Source organism: Antedon mediterranea, chromosome 7 (genome assembly GCF_964355755.1).
Source record: "Antedon mediterranea chromosome 7, ecAntMedi1.1, whole genome shotgun sequence".
In the NCBI taxonomy this organism is placed as follows: Eukaryota; Metazoa; Echinodermata; class Crinoidea; order Comatulida; family Antedonidae; genus Antedon; species Antedon mediterranea.
In genome coordinates, this window is record NC_092676.1 from 6,554,438 (window position 1) to 6,577,411 (window position 22,974).

Consider the following 22,974-nt stretch of genomic DNA (forward strand, 5'->3'; position numbering starts at 1 on the left):
GGAAAAGCGCTATATAAATAAAATAATAATAATAATAATACACTCTTTTTGGAATCTGGCGGCAGGACAATGTAAGGTTTACAATTGATAATGCACTTTTTCTTAAGCTGCTCTGTCTACAAGTCTATCAAACTTTATGTGACAAAAAATGTGATCTGCCCAAATATAGTTAGTGATACAGTATTGCTAAATATGGTGGTGGTATGACATCATCATGTCCATATATGGGCACATCATATTTGTTGTCGCATAAAGTTTGATAGTGTAGACAGAGCTTTAGTCACTCTGTGCACTTTAAATACATTTAAGGAAAGGCCAATGTATTTTATTTTCTTATCTGAGCCAAAGCTCTGAATAATATTTATACCTGTAGTCAATTGGTCAAACGTGTACGTTTTTGTGTAGGTGGAGACTGATGACACAAATGAGGTCCAAGGACAGTGCAATCGTTAAAGAATATTAATTAGTCCCACGGTCAAATCTAGAGCATGATTGGTCAGAAAAATATCCTCATTAAATTCTAAGAGCATGTACTGTACAGTAGCTATAAATTTGTTTCCGTTTTCTATTTCAAAATATAATTGATGATTTTTTTTTTTGCAGGGGAAAACATAGAAAAAAATTTTATCTTAAGTGTAGAACTACAAGGGCAGAATGAAGATAGTATTGTTGAACCTTTGAGCACAGATACATTCAATCATACTAGAACATTACGTTGCAGGCATGAGGTAAGATGGGTTCTTCAATTACTGCATGAAATCGAGATACTGCAGTAGAATAATCTCCAGATGAATTATATATAATCGTACAACAGATGAATTCTGAAACTTTTACACTTCAATAATGTATGAACTATGATTTTGTTTATGAGGTAGTCACTGCAATAATACAATTGAATTGTATTATTTATGCAAAACAAGCTTGCTAAATAACAGCACACATTACCAACAGGTTTTCAATAATAAACAAAATATATTTAGTAGAATTATTTTTGACATGGTCCATTTTAATAGGATTTTGTTTCTATAAATCATTTTAAATAAATAGCAAAAATTATTTTTTTTTATTATAATAACTTATTAACATAAGGCTCCTTTCTTTATGAATTTGTTTTTAAGCTTGGTTCCCACTAGAGACGCAATGCATTGACGTAGATGGAGTGCAAGCGAGTTGACCAATGGCAGGCGATAGTTTGAATAATCCATTGCTTGTGATTGGTAAAATCACTCACTTGCGTTGCTTCTTTAGTGGGAACCAAGCATTATTAACAATGAAATCTTAAGAATTTACACTCAAATTTAGACTTTCTTTTAAAACTAATATTAAATCACTCACTTGTGTTGCTTCTTTAGTGGGAACCGAGCATTAGTAACAATGAAATATTAAGAATTTACTGTACACTCAAATTTAGACTTTCTTTAAAACTAATATTAAATCACTCGTGTTGCTTCTTTAGTAGGAACCAAGCATTAGTAACAATGAAATCTTAAGAATTTACACTCAAATTTAGACTTTCTTTTAAAACTAATATTAAATCACTCACTTGCGTTGCTTCTTTAGTGGGAACCAAGCATTAGTAACAATGAAATCTTAAGAATTTACACTCAAATTTAGACTTTCTTTTAAAACTAATATTAAATCACTCACTTGCGTTGCTTCTTTAGTGGGAACCAAGCATTAGTAACAATGAAATCTTAAGAATTTACACTCAAATTTAGACTTTCTTTTAAAACTAATATTAAATCACTCACTTGTGTTGCTTCTTTAGTAGGAACCAAGCATTAGTAACAATGAAATCTTAAGAATTTACACTCAAATTTAGACTTTCTTTTAAAACTAATATTAAATCACTCACTTGTGTTGCTTCTTTAGTTGGAACCAAGCATTAGTAACAATGAAATCTTAAGAATTTACACTCAAATTTAGACTTTCTTTTAAAACTAATATTAAATCACTCACTTGCGTTGCTTCTTTAGTGGGAACCAAGCATTAGTAACAATGAAATCTTAAGAATTTACACTCAAATTTAGACTTTCTTTTAAAACTAATATTAAATCACTCACTTGTGTTGCTTCTTTAGTAGGAACCAAGCATTAGTAACAATGAAATCTTAAGAATTTACACTCAAATTTAGACTTTCTTTTAAAACTAATATTAAAAGCACCATTAATAGAAAGGTTGTTCAGTATGATTTAAGGATAAAATTCTTATTACCTACATTTGGATGTTCACTAAAGGATAGTGAGTGATCTTCTACATCTTGTGGCAAAAATCAATATTAACAGAAAGGTGAAGCCTCTGTTTGCCAATCAATCATGTAAAAAGCAACCTATATTTCACTAAATGTTGTTTTAAAGGTTGAAATTAAAAGTTAGGCTACTGTATGTAAAGACATCTTTAAAAGGAATACAAATTATGTGGATTTGTAAACCTTTTCAAGCTACTGTAGCTAGAAGGTTTTTGATTGATAAAAAAAAAATCTGTAAGAGGAAAATTATTTTATAGGTTTTCAGAAAAAAAAGAAAGGTGGATAAAAAAATATTTGTGAAATCGTTTGAGGTTTTAAACAGAAGTGTAAGCTAGGTTCACAATAAAAATACGGATATTTTGTTTGTTAATGTAGAGACAAGATAAATAAAAACCCCAACATTAGTACAGTAATAACATTATATTAATCAGAAATTACAGTAGTTTACCAATATAAAATTGATGTCTATTTCGTACCTAGGTAACTGTACCAGATAAACCAGATAAACTTAGGCCTTACTCCCCTCCGAGGCGAGTACATACCTGTAACTCGAAAAGTAACAAGACCCTTCAAGATACTGTAGATAACTGTTGTTGTTGTAATCTCTTTAACTATCGCCCACACAACACAAATGAACATATCTTAAATGTGGGCGTTGTGTAAACCAAACACTATCATAATTGTATTATGTCTATAATATAAACCATTAAACAATATTATTCATTTTAATATTCATCTCTCTATGTACAGTAATCCTCTGCGGGTATTATTATCGGTAATTAATTGTGTAAATGTTAAAATTTGTATCTTAAATTGTAAATTGTAAAACATTAAGTTTCTAATTTTAATGTAATACCTTTGTTCAATTATTTATTTTCGTATTTATTGTTCAATATTGCTTTAGGGACCATGTAAAACTGATTACATTTTGTTTTAATAACTGGTACTTGATATAGTGCATTATGCTGAAAGCCTCAATGCGCTTTACATAGACAGAAAAATGTAGAAAATTTAATATTCAAAAGGTGGATTTTGAATAGAGATTTGAAGACACTGGTGGAAGTTGCCTGACGGATTTCAATAGGCAACACATTCCAAAGAGAAACCAATGTTATGACAGTATTCTCTAGCATTTAATAGTTAAACCCTTTTTTTTTGGTTAATCAAACACATTGTTTATTGCAGTGACAGCCTCAAAAAGCAGTCTGATAATCTGAAATTTCAATAGTTTATATTGTTTTTTTTTTCAGGGTTGCGAAGAGCTTATTATTTTTCACCTTGGTACAATTGAGTATACAAGTTATATTGTCAATATTAGACTGTTTGGACTAAAGGAATTTAATGTACAAGAAATCACATTCAATGTAAGTAGTTAAAAGATGTCAAATGTTAAACTATTTTACAGTCTTCTAGTGGTGTTCTTCTGTCTTCAAATATATATTTTTTTTTTTTTAATTTATTATTTGTATTTTTTACTCTGTATTTATTAATATTATAACATTATTACAGGTTTCAAGAAATTAAAAGAGTACTTTTATACTTTGTATCTTAGAAGATCTGAACAGTTGATTTCCTTTCCAATTAATGGAAAGGAGAATATACCTACATATCATTGATTTTGAGATAATGTTTTTTTTTTTTACACATTTTCATCTTAGTAAAAGAGACAACAAATCTAGGTTGGTTGAATGTCTCTTGCTAATGTGTTAGATTCAAATTCCCAGGGGTGAAGGAACCAAAATATTGCCCACTGTACCAACTGAATTATACTGAATACCAAAACAATCGTAGACCAAAAAAATTGTCACAAAAATAAAAAAAAATCAACCGAACCTGTCAATAAAAAAATGTAAAACTGCATTACTGCAGTACTTTTTTTTACTGCATTAATATTTATTTTAGTTTGTTACATATTTTTATGATTCAAATTGTAACTTTTTTATGATTATAATTTTCACATGATTACAAATCATTACACAAACTGGCTATACATTGAAGATTTTGAATTTTTCATATAATCACATTTAATTGAAGATGGGCAGTGTTAAATAGTAAACAAAGGAATTTCCTGCATCTATTGTTTTAATACAAAATTTCTTTTTATAGTTTTAATACTAAATCTGCAAGTGTAAATTCATAAAATGTCAAGGCATCTATATGAAATTAGATTAAGTTTCACTATCAAATTTAAGTCCCAGTAGTAAACAAAACATTAATAATAATACTTCTTGTTTTTACTTTCCAAATGCATACAAAAAAAACTATGATTTATTATTAAATATTTCAAAGACCATTAATTGATTTAAAACATACCGCTGTTCTAATGCTATTTTTATTGAAACAATTCTTTAGGCATCATCAAACATGCTTCTTAAAATAAATTTAAAAATGCCACGGCTATCAAATCAGATTGTTTTCGCATGTATTTAAACTATTAACTTTTTTTTATCGGAGACTTTAATAAAAAAATAATCTTTAATAATTATTTTCAGCTATAAAATCCCCACACAAGTTTCTATCATTGCAAACTGGCTATAAATCAAGTTCTGAAATGTTAAAAATATTATGTTAAAACAAAATAATTTTCTAATTCATCTGGTCTAGTGGTTAGGGTATGCGTCCTATTGTATGTACAGGTTCAAGTCTGTCTAAACTATCAAACTTTATGTGACAAAAAAAAAAGTGACGTGCCCATGGCCATGATGATGTAATACCACTACCATATTTGGGAATATCACTATCATATTTTGGCGTGCATCACACTTTTTTTTGTCACAGTTTAATAGTGTAGACAGAGCTGTAGAGTATCAATCTGTGATCGAAATTCATGAATGTATGAATTTAATGTTTTTTTTTTCTAAAGATATGACATGCATAATTAACTGAATTATTGCAAATTTATAACCATGAAGTATGGTTAATTTGACACCTTGAATATAATTTAAATTCATTTCTGAATATATTATATTATTTTAATTTAAATAATAATGAGAAAAATGTAAATTTGTTCTTTAGTTTGTCGTTTGTCTATATGACAGCATTTGACAGATCATGGCTTCTTCCTCCACATAATATATTATTCTGGAAAATCCAATACAAACATAATCATAAGTGTGTTCACTGGATGGGAATTTAACATACAAAAGAGTACAAGCTAACATAACAAACTAATATCAGATTTAAATGCATTCCACACTCATCTAATAAAAGTAATTATTTAAACAAATTGAAATTGTATTATTTCACTGTCCCCCAAAAACATGAAAAATGAATAGGTCATTTTGTAGTTTTAACAAAGTTTTAACTTTGTTTTTCTACAAAAGTGATTAAAATCACTTTTGTAGAAAAAAAAAACCCGGACAATACTGTACTGTACATCTTTAGACAAACAGTACACAAATACAAATTGTTTTAATTATCAGTTGCTTGACAAACTTTCCATGATGTGATATTGTCAAGATTTTTTTTAATGGAAAAGATATTTAACGGAGACCTCGTTTGGTACGTAGAATTTTAAAATCATATACAGTAAGCCTTGAACTAAGAAAAAAGCTGATAAAAAATAGCCACATCTCTGCTTAACGGAAACCCTGAATGTATTTTTAAGCCTTCAAATTTTACATGCTAATATAGACCTACAGTAGTCTGGGTTCCAGACGGAGTTTTGTCTTAATATTAGTAAAAAGATAAATATTTTGGCACATATGGCGTTTCATACGTATACTACTTGATTTTGGATACTCCGTCTGGGGAAACACGCACAAGTCACGTGGTTTGACACCAAGAATTCTTGGTGCATACGATTATCCGGTTTACTAGTTTCAGCTGCATGCGATTGGCTACTCACTCGTGCACCGTTTTAATATTCATATTTCAGAATTTCAAAGACTCAACAACTAAGATGATGCGCATGCGCTATGTTACGTTTAGACAATGTGTACTGTACTTGGGTAGTTTCTGAAGGCTAGAAATTATTTTATATGCCTAGGCCTTGTAGTCTGGTAAACATTTGATGGGATTTTTCCCAAGAACATGAAAACTCGTCTTGATATGATAGGCTAGCTTCTCCGCAAATCAAACATTGAATGGATCATTTATTATGCGGAGATAATTTTGATTTCCCACCCAGACCCTGTCCTGTTCTGTGTGGTGTGTAGCCCTGTTGTGTGCCGGTGGTATGTAGGCCTACTTTATTGGCGTTTTATTTGGCAGGTCATACGTGCGAGTTGAGTAGGACCTACGAAAGAGGCCTAGGCCAAGGACTAAACAATTAATAAACAAAACAACTTGGCATTACGATTTAGTATATTTCAACAGTCTCAATCGTACATTCAGCACTGTCCGTACTCGATCTTTTTCATTTTGAAACAAAATGATCATTGGTTGATTCGAAATCCATATTTACATACCGCCCGCCCCATATAGCCAAATACGGTATGATAACCTACGTCATTCTTATCGGATGTTTGCGGTCTGCAAATCGATTTCTATACGTGTTTCACAAGTCTGTATTTTCATCAGACAAAAATCGCAGTCGAAATAAAAACAAATAAATTTAAAGAAAAGATTAATACAGACTTGGGGCAAGTCTAATAAGACCCTCCAGAATAATTTAAAAATGTATAATAATATCAATCAACCATTGAATCAATCAATGATTTTTTTTAAACTTATAAAATAAATCCTAGAGGCATCCATTCTGTTAAGTATTTAGGCTGCAAATATAGCTTTGTTAATGTTAATACACTTCTACCTATGGCATAGATGGCATTTGATTAAAAACATAGATGTACTGATAGTAGAAGGGTTATTAGACACAGTGTACGAAGCCTGAACTGCAAATAGTTCAATTCAATTTTAGTGATAGGCATAAAAACATGTTCAACAAAGATGTTATTGCAGTACTTCAGGTTTACAGACTTGCTAAATATAACTTGGGTTTTTAAATGAATAGCTTTTTACCCATGGCAACAAAGTGCATTTAATTAACAGTTCAAATACCTCATTTTACCCCCAAAAAATATAAATAACAAGGTTTTAAAGTGAAAACAAAATAGTGTCCAAGCACTAAGCACAGTATGACAAAACTCATTGTGTACTGTAGGTTAATGGAATATAACCCTTTTAATGAAAGTCTTTATTTATTTCGGTTTTTGTCAAATTTATCAATAGTATTAGTTTTAAGGTTAATATGTTTCATGGTTTTTCACAAGCGCCTTGAACACTTTATAGTGGATATGTGCGCTGTATAAATATTATTATCATTATTATTAAAGTATATTATTATTATTTTGTTGTTGTTGCAAAAGTGAAGCTTAAACTTAAAACCACAACAAATATATTTTATTATTATTTATGTTTTGGGTAATGAAACATTCTATTGACTAATTTGAATAATTGTGTTGAAGATTTAAACAAAAAACAAGTCCACTCTAAGAAAAATGAAAGTATTTATAAATTTCCATTCTAAAGCTAAGCTTTTGAAATTATTCATAATTTACTGAACATGTTGCACTTTATTGAATACAGTAGTTTAATATGATTGTCATTCCATTAGCAAAAGCCTTTATACACTGTATAAAAGCCTTGTATGAGAACAAAGTGCATTACAAATGCATTACTACAGCTTGCAAGAAATTTATTTTTGAAAAAAAAATATATTAGTTACAATTTAAAAATCAATGATATTGATTTTCTATGTTGAACCATTTGCATTTAGATGATAACCATGGAACACAGAGTCTTAAAATAGAACAAATAAAAATGTAATCAATAAATTTTCAGTCCATACAGAAAAGATATTTCTTTCTTCTACTGTAGTATCAGAGTTAAATACAGTGTTCCAAACGGTTTAAACTTGCTTTGTTAAAACAAATGTCTTATGATTGTAGAAGGCTATAGACCTACTTCACTAGGCTACAGTACAGCATGATAGGAATTGGGCTTTTATTGTCATGCATTTGCTTGTCTCAAAACAAACTAAATAAACAATCTACTGTAGTTATACTGAAGTATCTGCAGTAGAATCAATTTGACATGATCCTTTTTAAACAAATAAAAATGTAATCAATATATTTCCAGTCCATACAGATATTTAATTTATGTTCTTCCTCTAGTAATAATACAGTGTTCCAAACGGTTTAAAATTGCTTGGTTGAAATGAATGTGTTATGTGAGAAGGTAACTGTAGGCCTACAGTACTTCACTTGGCTACAGAATGATAGGGATGGGGCTTTGTCATGTGCATTTGCTTGTCTCAACACAAACTAAATAAACAATCTACTGTAGTTACTGCAGTATCTGCAGTAGAATAATTTTGACATGAACTTTTAAACCCTATTACTGTTAATAAAAGTGCGTATGAACATAGCTTATGTAGGCTTTTTAAAGTTTGGTTCCCACTAGGATGCATTAAAGAATGCAAGCGCACATCAAGTGAGTTGACCAATCATGATGCGATGGATCATCCAAATTGTCGCTTGTTACTGGTCGACTCATTAATCCACTGCACTTACATCATTGTGTTACATCCTAGTGTGAAACCAAGCTTAAGTAAACATTTTTAAATTGAGTATGTTATGTTGGGTATTATTCGCTTGTTTTTAAATTGATCAGACTTGAATCTTGCTATCAACAGCGTTCGTTTGTTCGTTACAGGATATTATGCAGTTTACGAGATGATAGCAGATGACTTTAATGTGGGCGTTTGTGTCTTCGATTGCTGAGTTTGTAGTCATTAAAATAATCCTTATGGGCTGAAGACAGTTCAATAGTCTAAATAAAACATGCTGTACATTAAGGATAATACTTAAGAATCTATTTTGTACAAAACAGTAGCCTTAGTTGTACACAGAATGTACAGAAAAGCCATAGGATTATGATTAGGCATACAAATATTAAATGTCTATGAGTTGAATGGAAGAATATTTTGAAAGATAGTTTGTGCTATTCAATGAGACACAGTGATACAACATCCCCATTCAATGAACATTTAAACATTCAATATTTGTTAAAACACACACTGTTTTAAAGCTGATCCTTCTACACTATTAATTTAGTTTGACCAAAAATGTGCCCAAATATGGTAGTGGTATGACCTGATCCTTCTACACTATCAATTTAGTTTGACCAAAAATGTGCCCAAATATGGTAGTGGTATGACCTGATCCTTCTACACTATCAATTTAGTTTGACCAAAAATGTGCCCAAATATGGTACTGATGCCCAAATATGGTAGTGGTATGACATCATGTTTTTGTCACATAAACTGTAAATAATGTAGAGCTTTAGGAAACTGTATTCAATTAAACTGCTGTTTCTAACTACATCTGGAATCTACAGAATGTCGAAAGCTACTGTACTGTAGTGACTGTATATAATACAGAAATTATTGTTTAGTATATTAAAACTATTAGATCTATATAAGTTTTTTTCTTGTATTTTATACAGTAGGCCGGTTAATTACAGTGAACGAATACTTAAACGTTGAAACCAACTAAAAAAAATTGCTTCTGTTGTAAAAAAAATGTAGCGTAACTTCAGTAGAACAGTTTTGATGATGATCCCTACTGTATGTCTTTATTTTTTTATTTATTTTTTTCTTGATGATTGCCAGATACAGTATACAGATCTATTATGTACAGTGGACACATGCCACACATGTCATCATGCATGTTGAACAGAAACCATACTCAAAATCATGTGCATGTACAATGGACAGAAGCCACGTACAGAATAAATAAATACACATAAAAATTGACATAGTACAGAATGCATTGATGAATAAAGGCTTTAGGGCAATGGGATATATATGCAAATAATCTAAAATCGATCCAATGTTTACTTTGCCTACAGAATAGATGGTATTGCACAGGAGCTATTCTCCATTAAATACAGTCTCCATGAATCTTAAGAGAACATTATTTTCAGTCTAAATTTAGTTTTTGTTTTGTTCAACCTTTCTTCCATCATTTTAAAAGTATGTCATTGCTTCTTCGCTGTGACCGGCAGTAACTCATTTCTGATTCCATGCCAAGAAATCTACACTTCTTTACTCTCAGTTTCTCGTTTAGAATTCAAATATTAACCCATTTTCCCAATCAAAATAAACTTTATACTCAATATGTAAATTTTCTTTTTCATTCCATTTATTGTGCATTCAACCTCAATAGCAGCATTACCAAATATTAAGGTTGAATTGAAATTGTTTAACATTTTCTTTTCCCTTTTTTAACTTTCAATTAGATGAAATAAAAGTGATTTATGGTATTGCCACATTGGCTATTTTAGGCTCTTTCTCTCTCTGATCGCCTATCATTAGTTTCTAAAAAAATTATCTCATAGTCGGTTAAGTGTTACGTTTCTCTATGATAGACAATAAGGGAATTTTAGATTATCAATTAGAGTAAAAATATAATAATTACAACTACTTTAGGCATTTAAGGTGAAATTCTAATTTCATTTTAATTATTGATTATTGATGTTGATTTCTACTGAATAAAAAGGATAATATTAATGATTTGAAATGTTTTTTTTTTCAGTGGCGAAGCTTCAATCCGTCATTTACGCAGGTTGAGATTTGGTTCCGATTTGTCTTCTTAGTAATGACTTTTATTGTAACAGTAAGTACATGATGATTTTTCTTTTTAAATTCCTAATTTCAAAGTTGGATTGTAAATTTGTCTCTCAATTTCATATTCGTGTCCCTGTGCGTAAACTTTGTATTAGTAATAATAATAATGTACAGTACAGAACAGTTTTCGTGTGTTGTATGTAAAAATGGTATTTTTTTTGTTGGGTTGCTCATTCATATAATAATTTAGTTCAAATGTTTCCTTACATACATTTTTTAGTTGTAATACTTCTGTCTTTAATTGTCATTTTTAATATATAAATCTGTTTGTTTTCCTTGTTTTTTTTATGTAAATCAAATGTATATTTTATGGCGACGATCCTGTTGTGTTTGTCTTGATACACTGTTGGATCTTGAATAAAATACAACACGTTGATATTTTTAAAGGAACTATAATGTGTTATTACTACATACAGTCCAAACCATGCTACATTAATAAGGAATATTTTTGTTGAATGAAATGTTTGCATAGGATTGATGTGTGTGGGAAATCAACAGCTTTATGTCCCTTCAGAGAGATCCTGTAAAATTAGAACTAGTATTTTGTCATTACCAGTGCAAATCCTTCAGGACAATATTAAAGACTTTTTAAATTTTAGGTTGCACTTACTAAGCCCAGAGCAATGCATTCATATACTGAGTTTAATATGAAATGCATGACAAAATCAACTCCAGCCAGAATCAGCATTGTTGTACAGTAGTAAGGGCCTGCTCAACACCACGTACACCACATGCTCAACACCACATACACCCCATCACATACACCCCATGCTCAACACCACATACACCACATACACCACATGCTCAACACCACATACACCACATGCTCAACACCACATACACCACATGCTCAACACCACATACACCACATGCTATACACCACATACAGTACACCACATGCTCAACACCACATACACCACATGCTCAACACCACATACACCACATACACCACATGCTCAACACCACATACACCACATGCTCAACACCACATACACCACATACACCACATGCTATACACCACATACACCACATGCTCAACACCACATACACCACATGCTCAACACCACATACACCACATGCTCAACACCACATACACCACACGCTATACATAATAAATAGGATCATGCGCACACACACATGCCTTAGATGCTAACGCATTTAGGGGTTACAACATAACCCCTAAATAATCAACCTCACTCGTAAATAAACAGAACCTAACTTTCCCAAATTTTAGCACAATTAGCGTGCTAAATTGAATTGAATTCAATTTATTTCCACCATACCACTCAACAAACTACTACAACTAAGTACATGGAGGATGCATATTTTAAGATCTGTGCAGAACATAGATCTTTAAGCTTATAAGCAACCTTAGACAATAATAATAATTACAATAAACATAAAAGCATTGAATAAATATATTAAGTAAATAAATAAATAAATAAATAGGGCAGTATACAAAAAAAATTATTCAATATTTTATATGTTTATAAATTAGCAGATGTGGTAGTGGTACTGTAATATTATGCATAGTGGTGTTGGGAGTGTTGCATTTAGTAGAACCATTGTTTAATTAATTAACTCATTCATAAAGAAAGAATTTCAAAATTTCAAAGTAGTATAGTAGACAATATTAAAGGATACTAACAGTATATGAGACAACATAGCTCATTAATTATTTAAATTAAGACAGGTGTTTTACCAACTATGTCTAATATTCTCTTCCACTCAGACAGACTCGTTGAAGACTTTTATAACTAATCATTACATTTCCTTTTCGAAAAACAGTTTTGAATTCAATTCCACCTTGTCTCGTTCATTAATAAACATGCCGTATCATGAAAACCTTTCAACATCATTTACCGCGCCTCATTTCCTCTTTAGATATATTTTTAGTCCAGGTACTAAAAAAAATAAGATAGAATGGAATGATTTATTATAATGACTATTTCAAAAATCAATTTTGCCTAGTGTAGTGTTTTTTTAAAGAGATACTGTATGTTTAATATATTATATATTTTTATACATTATAATACACATTTATATAATCATTTATTTAGGCAGTTACATACTGTATTGTTGAATAATACATTTTAATGAACTGACTTAAAAAAACTTTAAAAAAAATAGACTTAAAATAAAAAAAAAAAACTTGAAATAGCAGTATAAAAATTAACACAATACCTCATTGTTATGTTACTGATGATAACTTACTAAATGTACAGTAAACCTATTTCATTATTTATAGTGAATTATTATAATTTTTATTTTTGTTCTGACGATTTTAATTACTGTAGGATGAATGAAACTAAATTAATTCTAAATAAAACTAGTATAATTTATTTAAAGATGTATTGTCCCCCTGAAAAAATAATTCTTAAATTTGTGTTGAAAATGCCATTTTAATGTAACATAATAGTTATCCACTTTGACCAAAAATTGGATCGAAAAAAAAATTATTTAAAAAAAAACGTAATTTAAAGCAAAAAATTGTCAAATTGGCTGCCAGCCAATGGGTTTTTGGTTAAATTTAACCATTTATTTTTTCATTTTGATAAGTGAAACATTATTTTTTTTCGTTTTCTTTCTACGGAAATTATTAACTTTATTAAAACTACAAAATAACGTATTCAAATTCTGATTTAATTAATCTTTATTTTTTATTTTTTTGAGGGACAATACATTTTTAAATATAGTGCCACTACATGGATGTTTTTGAAATTTTAACAAATTATTCATTATAAAAAAAAGTTCAAGTTAATAAGTTAAGTAATTGTCAACATTATTAAAGAATTTTAAATTACTACGACAAAATGTAATCATCAAGGTTGGAGAGATATTTTAGATTTATAATAACGTCATCTACACCGCATGTATATTTTTTTTATTACCTGTGACATTAGCTTTCTATATTTAGAGTTTAACTGTAAAAATGAAAAATGAGAGATAACTGATTGACAGACAGGTATTTGGTTATTAAAATTATGTGTATATTTTACTGTCTTTGAAGGCTGTTTGATGATTTTTAGCAAATGCTAAGTGAAATATTTTTTTTTCAATTTAAAGAAACACGATAGGCCTACTGTAGATTTAATTTATTCTTTATTTATATTCCATTTTGCTTATCACTTAATCATAATCATTATTGCATTGCTGCTTGGGTGATTAGGTGAATAATTATATAATAATATCTTGGATTTATATAGCGCCATTCAACAAGTGCTATAACATACAAAGAAAAGAAAATCTAGCCATGCCAAAAAACCCCAAACAGGAGCTATGGGATACGCTTTTGTCTATACATACCAGTTATTAGTATAACTGTATTGAATGGTCAGCCATGTATTTCAGTCATCCTGTAAAATAAGGTTCCAAAAAAATTAGTTGGCAATGTGATAAAGAAATAAAATCTCTGTCGTTAATATGACACTGATACAATAAGTTTCATCTACATCCGATGTAACTTTAACTTTTACAATTTAAATTACTAGCTTTGAGAATGTGACATAGACATGTCTATTAAATAACGATGTAATTTTTATGTTTGAACATAATAGAAGGTAAACCACAACTTAACTTAAAAAACAGAGTGTGCAAGCATAACTATGGTGTTTTAATAATGATAAGAAATTTTTATGTTGAAATGTCTTAATTAAAAACATTTGTTGGTTAACTATTAATTTATGATTTTTTTTTCTGTACATTTTTTAGTGTATGTTCGCACATTCTCTTCGTAAGTTCACGATGCGTGATTGGTCAATCGAACAGAAGTGGATGTCAGTATTATTGCCTTTAATTCTTTTATATAATGGTGAGTTTTTAAATAAACTTTAAATTGCTGTCTTGTGGCCATATTCACCAATCACACTTTAAGTGAGATAGTTCTCTTAAATATTATTCAATTAACTCAGTATAAAATAAATTGTATTCATACTGTAGTTGGAGATTTTTTTTTTTTTAATTCTTAAGGGTAAAGTTTTTCCCTTCCTCAATGTGAATCGTGAATACGGCCACCTGCTTATAATTTCAGTCTTTTATTTGATATTTCTATAATCTTCATCCCAATTTTTTATTGGGTATAGGTATGACATTTTAAGGAAATTAGGGGTTTGGATTATATCCGATTACATTATTCAGACTTAAAAAACTACAAAAAAAGTAGGCAAATTTGCCTAAACTAGTTGGTGGGATTATGCAAGAACATGGTAATACTGTTAACCCATCCTAGACTATTACAGTCTTTTGTTCAATCAAACTACATTACCCTATCCTAGCTCCGCAATAAATTGTTCATCTCTTTACCTATTTTCAGTTATTCTCGAGTTTTTAGTTATCATTTGTATATTATGTATCATCTGAAAACCTGTGTATTGATTCCAATAGGCTTATTTATACAACTCCTATCACTACACATTGTTTCAATCCGAGCAGATCTTTTAGAAGCTCATATAAAGTGACCAGTCGAGTGCGTCTATTAAAACGTTTAATCTCTTTTCTTACAGATCCAATATTTGCACTTACATTCCTAGTTGACAGTGTGGTACCGTTGATGCTAGACTCTGTATTCCAGGCATCTTTTTTATGTACTCTGCTTTTGTTTTGGCTGTGCGTGTATCATGGTATTCGACAGGTAAGAAAATAATTCTTTATTTTATTTATATTCACCATACAAATTTATTAAATATAAATTTTCTCTTTGTTACTTGTCACTGTTGGTATGTTTCTAATATACAACATGGGTTCCAACTTGGAAGTGAATTACCACAAGGATTTATGAAAGCTAGCCAAACAAGAGAGGGCGCTATAAAGATATAAAATATACACCAAACTATAGAGGGCACACAAAAATATAAGGCATCAGCATTTACAGTAAATTTTGGGTATGCCGGTAACGTTCCAGGCATGGCAAAGGTGAAAAATGTGTAGGATCAATGTATTTTTTAAATGGCTACAGTTAAACTTTAAAAGGACTTTAAAGATGTATTGTCCCCCAAAAACTTGAAAAATGAAGATTAATAAAATCAGACTTTGTTTGAATAGATTATTTTGTAGTTTTAATAAAGTTAATCACTTCCGTAGAAAAATGACAAAATAAATGGTTAAATTCAACCAAAAACTCATTGGCTGGCAGCCAATTTGACTATTTTTTTGCTTTAAATGAGGGTTTTTTTAGGTAAATAAATTTTTTTTCCATCCAATTTTTGGTCAAAGTGGATAACTATTACATAGGTGACATTAAAATGGCATATTAAACAAAAAATTCTTTTAAATACTAAAAAACCTAGTAAAATACAAGAAAAAAAAAATACCAAAGCTATACACAAAATACTTTTTTGGGATGTTTCTTTTTGTTTGTCCAAAAAAGAATTGGCATTTTAGCAGAAGTTTGGGAGATAATTCAAAATATTTTGGAGAGTTAGAAAGTCTGAAAATATAGTATAATAATTATTCATAAAAAAATTATATTACGACTTACAAATTCCATGTCACCATTGATCCTAAATGGTGTAATATATTACACAATTTTGCCCCAGGTTTTATTGCTTTGTTGTTATTACACCCGTATGCAAACAGGTTATAACCAATATTGATGGTTCAACTAGTAATTATGTATGTTGGATTTATGTACAGAGATTATACCATCTACTTTATTGAGATGAACATTAATTAGATATCTCCTCATCTTATGAGTAGATATTTACGCAGATCGTATTCATTCCCTGCATGACCTTGACATATATTTGATATATGCTGACTCTTACGCTCGAGGTGTGCTTTTAAATTCAATCTGTACGTAATCTCAAATTAACATTTCTATTTAATGGTAGAAATATGCAAAATTGCTTCTGATTTTGTTTTATGTTTCTCTGTATGGATTTCTAAACTCATTATAGTTCATGAGCGATATATACTATACATCGTATCAGATTATGACAAATTTGCAACTCTCTTAATAAGGGTGATGATGACTATTCATTATTTATTTAGGTCAAACTAATACAATTGGTGTTTGAATTTACTACACAAAAAAGAATAAAAAATCATTCACGTTTAAATTTAAATTTAAAGTATAACATTACGCCACTCGTTAAGCAAGAAATCACAATATTGAATATTTAAACATGACAGGCAAGGTACTTGACCTATTTGACAATATACCTGTAGCTTGAAATTTTCAGCATTGTATGCCTGGAAAAGCCACTCCATAATCTTTATTAAGGTATTATTCCTACAAAACTTTACTCAAAAACATTTTTTTTTCCTTTTTTAAAATATAATTTCAATATTCATAAAAATTAAATGATAAATGACTATTGTTTGTGACATTTACCAGTTGACTTTTTTTTCTCTTAATTACTCCAGAGCAAACGAAAGTGGTCAACGTTTTACCTCCCAAAGATAATTTTAGTTGGTTTATTATGGGCATCCGCAATATCTCTAGCCTGTTGGCAGCAATATCAAGAAAAACACGATCCAACATATGACTACAGAGTCGATTCCGGTAATTATTTGGTAAGTTAAAAGCGCATTGTTTTCTTGTTACGTAAAGAGCACGGCGGTTTTATGAGTACACAAAAGCAACCGAAACAACAGCAGCACTTAAGCTTGTCATTAGTAAATTTATAGTTAAAAGTGCAAATGTTTAATAAACATGATTAGCATAAGTCGAACCTCCAAAGCAGCATATAACAAAGTCAATAACCCCTTTTAGATGACGTATACACTATTACAAATGTTGTAACTATACTATGAATATTTTTAATTGTTTTTCCCGTTAAGATGGAATTAAGAATTTAATCATCACTTTTGATTCTATGTTAATGATTTTCATGATATTCTCACCTAAAGCTCTGTATACACTATTAAACTAGTTTGAGAATAAAGTGTGATGTGCCCAAATATGGTAGTGATATGCCCAAATATGGTAGCGATATGACATCATCGTATCCAAATGGGCACATCACATTGTTTTGTCACATAAAGTTTGATAGTGTAGACTGAGCTTTTGACTGTGCTACTAAATGACCCATCTCTATTTTCCCAACATTCTCTAGAAGCTGGTTGTAGCATAACTACTGTATATTCTTTTTGGAAACACATGGATGTATTGCAAACCTAACTTTAAATACTGGAATTTTGTGTGTTTTTCTGGTTCTATTTAACAATGTTCACTTGAGCAAAGGACCATGTCAAAATTGTTCCACTGCAGAAACTACATTTTGTTTATTACACTCTTTAACATGTTTATTCAATTATTGAGCATGGTTTTGTTAATCATACACTGGTTATTGCATTGACTGCCAGATAAACTTTAAAATCATATAAACATGTTACTGAAGCAACAAATTTAGTTACTGCAAAAACAGCAGTAGAATAATTAAATGACATAACCACTAAACTGCAGTGTTTTACTGTGCTGTATAATACAATACTAATTTTGTGTATAGAATTTGAATTTAACAGTAAATAAATTAGCCTAAATCAAAACAAAGTCAGTCCCTATTCTTCAACACACATCTTGGCATTTTACAATTAATTACCACAAAAATAACTTTTATTATCCGAATGCTAAATCCTACTCGTCAACGAGGACATAACAACGGCTTTAGTTGTCGTTAAAGCTGCCTCATTTGTTTTTACAACTTGGTTTTTGAAAGAGTAAGATTAGGTAGACTGTCAATGTTAAGATCTCATGAAATGGTTCGTTTAAAGTTGATATCCAAATTTTATCTTCATTTTAAAATGAATGTACATTTGTTTCTCATTAAATATTTATTTTTTAATAAATTGATTGTAAGTAAAACCATTTTTTTTTGTATTTCAGGCAATGAAAATATTTTTCTTTTTTTTTGGTGGAGTATACCTTCTGTACTTACTTTTTTTGGTTATCCGTGCTTTCACTGAACTTCGAACTTTGCCCTACATGAGTAAGTCAACATTTTTTTTCATAGAAAAATTCTGCAAACTTTACTTTTAGTCTTTTTATCCGACAGATAATTTGACAGAACTCTATTAATTTGGGAGCCTAATGTTACACACAATGTCATCATTTTATTGTTCACTGCAGTAATTACAATTCACTGTTCCGTAGTTTGAATTTGTTATTCTAATTATAGTTATCTAATAACTGGATTGAATTTTTATGTAAACTTAGTACGTGAGACAATCATCTATTCTAGATGTGAAATGTTATTCATATTAAATTTGAAATATAATAATTATCTGACCCAGATATTACATGATATAATAATATTAATAAGAATAATAATAGTTATGTGACCTAGATTTGAAAATAAAATGTAGATTGCTTGTTAATCTATGTTGCAAAGTAGTTGGCATATTTCTTCTAATTTGCTTTACTTTTTTCTTTATACAGATCTGCGGCTTAGGTTCATGACAATGTTGATGTTATTTGTGGTCGCAATCAGGTAAATAAAAATGCGATTTTTGTTTTTAAAAAGTTATAATAAAATAGAAATTGTTCTAAATTAATTGATTATACAGGTCATTTTTTGTTATCAATTTTGTGAAATGCTAGCATTTTATTTATTTATTGTGACTTTGCCCACTTTATTGTGTAGATCACTAGTCTATAAGCTGATTTACTAGCCAACTTATAGTTTGTCATGTTACATCATAAATACTGTTTTTTTTCATTACTTGAACAAATTCTTGTTTCTTCTATGGCTCGGCTATAATACATACTTATGCCTACATGCTACATAATTATTTAGTTTTAGGAATTTTTAGTAGACCAACGAACAACAACCCAAAGTGCTAATTTCCACCCTAAAAGTGCTTAAAGCTCTGTCTACACTATCAAACTTTATGTGACAAAAGAAATGTGATGTGCCCATATATTGACATGATGATGTCATATCACTACCATATTTGGGCATATCACTACCATATTTGGGCATATCACACTTTTTTTGTCAAATTAGTTTGATAGTGTAAACAGTGCTTAAGAAAACCACTTATTTTTTCTCTTTCAGTTTTTCAATTGTTTTGCTGAGGTTTGGCATCCGTGTTCTTCAAGACAACTATATCAGCCAGCTTTCAACTTATTACAAAAATTATATCCTTTTTAATTATTTTAATTACAAGCAACTTTATAAATTATCTCTATGATTTATATGTGATTATTAATATTATTATTTTGTTTCAGAACTTTTACTTTGCACTGTGTATCCTGGATATTGATTAAAAAAAAGCATATACAGATAGGGATGAAATATAAACATTATTCATAAAAAAAAAACAGATTAAAAAAACCCATCCTCTTGTGACTTATTTCCAATAGGGTTCGAAATATTTTTTTTAAACAGCAAAAAGTAAGACGCAATTGAAAAAGCATCTGCAAATTCCTATTGCAAAAATATTAATTAATCTACCATTTTTTAAGGTAAAATTAGGTTTCATTTAAAATGGATTATAGGTTTATTGTTAACAGGTTACAGAAGTATAACGGTTTATGTATTTATTGTCCAAAAGGTTTTAAGTTTATCCCCCAAGGACCTATAAATTTACCTATTTGTGTTATAACAAATAATTGTAGTGAGAGACTGAGGGATTGGAAATGTTCCATCCATCGCCAAACAATACGTTTAACGTACAGTATTAAATCTATAAAAATAGTATGTTTTAAGAAAATCTTCAACATTATGATGCTGTACTCGAAAAAGCATCTGCACATTCCTATTTCCAGGATGTCATTAATCTATCATTTTTTAACGTAGAATTAGGTTACATTTTAAATGTATTAAAGGTGTATTGTTTACAGGTTACAGAAGCATATGTTTCTTGCAAAGCTATTTATACTACTTAACCTGGTACTACATACTGCAAGAACACAGATATGGAACTTATCTGTTGTTTGAAATATAATCAAGAGAGACTAGATTTAACATGTTTATCAAAGCTTGTTAATGCGAGAGCTCTTGTATGTCATTTCTAATCTGATTACGTTAGTTTGAACAAAACCTGGCAATGTATTATTTACATTTGCGTCATTAGGCAAAATTTTATATGTATGTTTTGTTGACATAAAAAAACGATGTACTGGTATTATAAAATATCTATTATTATCACAAGTCGTTTACATATTTTATCATTCTTGACTGTTGATTCAATATTTGTTTGACACTTAGTAATTATGATGTAAAAACTTTGTGATTGCTATAACATTATATTTTTTTTTAAATACACTTCATAACCACCTCTAATTTTACTGATTTTCAATGATGCTTAAAAAAAGATGCTAAATGGGTGTGATGCTAAATTCTATTGAAAATTATATTTTCCTATGTAAAATTTATTGTACTTTTATATTATATGAGAAATTCCTCAAAATTATATAAATGACAGCCAAATTTTGTGATTTTTCTTATCTTATTATATTAGAAAAAGAAGCATTTCACGACGTTTGTTTTACCGCTGACAAATAATAAGTGTTGTTGTATAGGTTTATATTTTATAATAAACAATAGGAATTTTAAACCTGCGCATGGAGCCACCCTTTAACTGTAATACTAAATAATTAACATACTAAATAAATAACATACTAAGTAAATAATATACTATAACACATGTATTAGTTTTGAAAAGAACTGTTGATTTCTCGACGTTTCGATCAATATGCTTTGATCGTTCTCACTCCTGAGGACGATCAAAGCATATTGATCGAAACGTCGAGAAACTCAACAGTTCTTTTCAGAACTAATACATGTGGTGTACCGTAAACTTTATATCAACATTTGATTTCTCCATGCAAACCTTCAAACAATATAATATACTATAATAAATAATATACTAAATAATAATAATATTTATTCGGTCATCAATGTAAAAATAACCAGGAATGAGAATAGGCTAAAGCCCAAACAGATTCTGCACTCACTCCATACAATACAAACAGTTAAGATAAAACCATATACAAGAAAAATACAAATAAACTATACATAACATGAAATATAGTGTTTTGTTAGAGCAGCCTTAAATATTGAAATTGTTTGTGAATCTTTTATGTCATTTGGTATTTATAATATACTATAATAAATAATATACTATAATAAATAATATACTATAATAAATAATATACTATAATAAATAATATAATAAATAGTATACTAAGCATAAATATTTGTATTCCTTAACATTGTCTTACCTGCAGAGTTTCTCACTTTCTATGGATTATTAAACTTCTACTTGTACACAATGGCATATGTGTATTCACCCTCAGCAAATGCACACAAAGGTAAGAAGAACTGTCCTTCAGATACGACATTAAGATGTTGATCCCATAAATAAAATCAAAAGAAAATTAAGGAATTTGAATCAAAACCAAACAGAAGTCAAAAAGAAGAAGACAAAAACAAAATGTTTAAATTTGCTTTTAGAATCCAAAACAAACTTAAAAGGTTCAATCTTTAATGAATCGCTGTATAAAGGATCATTTTAATCCAATGCATGGTTTCAGAGCCATTTGTATTTAGTTTGTGCATGAAGAAAATATATTTTGTTTAGAACTATAATCGTACTATGATTGGTACTATATAATATTGTTTTTGAATGTAAAACAATATTATTCCAGATATTGTATGTAATAATAGGCCCACATGCTGGTTCTGTGGGGTTTGAGAGGATGGGAGTTTAGGACAGAACATTCCACTTAAGCTGGGGAAATCTGTACACAGTCCCATGTTATTCCATTTCTCTTCAAGTTCATCTATGCTACAATAATTACTTCGCATTTTGAACAGTTAATCGTGTCTCTAAAGGGTGAACTTGAAATGTTATTGTTTTCCTGTGCAAATGCACTATTTCTATCTCCATCCACGGAATTATCAAGTTCTTCCCAAGGGATCTGAGTATTAGGTATTTGTTACACTATCTGGGATAAAGTTATTATAATCTTTTCCTACAGGGATGTGATTATGTATTATAAATATCCTACTGTGATAATGCATAGAATATGCTTCCCTGGTTACCAGTGTACTTTTGTTATTAACAATAATAATCTTTTGTGATTAAAGAAATCCAATAATGTGTCCGGTTCGTGTAGAGTACAATAATGAATAGCAGTATTAAATAT

At 29.6% G+C, this 22,974-nt stretch overlaps 1 protein-coding gene across 1 annotated transcript in view; it reads left to right on the plus strand.

The window, feature by feature from the left end:
* Positions 1–22,974, plus strand: part of LOC140055054 (transmembrane protein 181-like) — a 35,587-nt gene that overhangs the window by 8,980 nt on the left and 3,633 nt on the right. The window contains exons 5-14 of the mRNA XM_072100228.1: positions 604–728; positions 3,499–3,612; positions 10,789–10,869; positions 14,592–14,691; positions 15,383–15,510; positions 17,244–17,393; positions 18,706–18,808; positions 19,258–19,309; positions 19,877–19,959; positions 22,048–22,137. Of these exons, the coding sequence (XP_071956329.1) occupies positions 604–728; positions 3,499–3,612; positions 10,789–10,869; positions 14,592–14,691; positions 15,383–15,510; positions 17,244–17,393; positions 18,706–18,808; positions 19,258–19,309; positions 19,877–19,959; positions 22,048–22,137 (1,026 nt within the window). The remainder of the gene's footprint in view (positions 1–603; positions 729–3,498; positions 3,613–10,788; positions 10,870–14,591; positions 14,692–15,382; positions 15,511–17,243; positions 17,394–18,705; positions 18,809–19,257; positions 19,310–19,876; positions 19,960–22,047; positions 22,138–22,974) is intronic.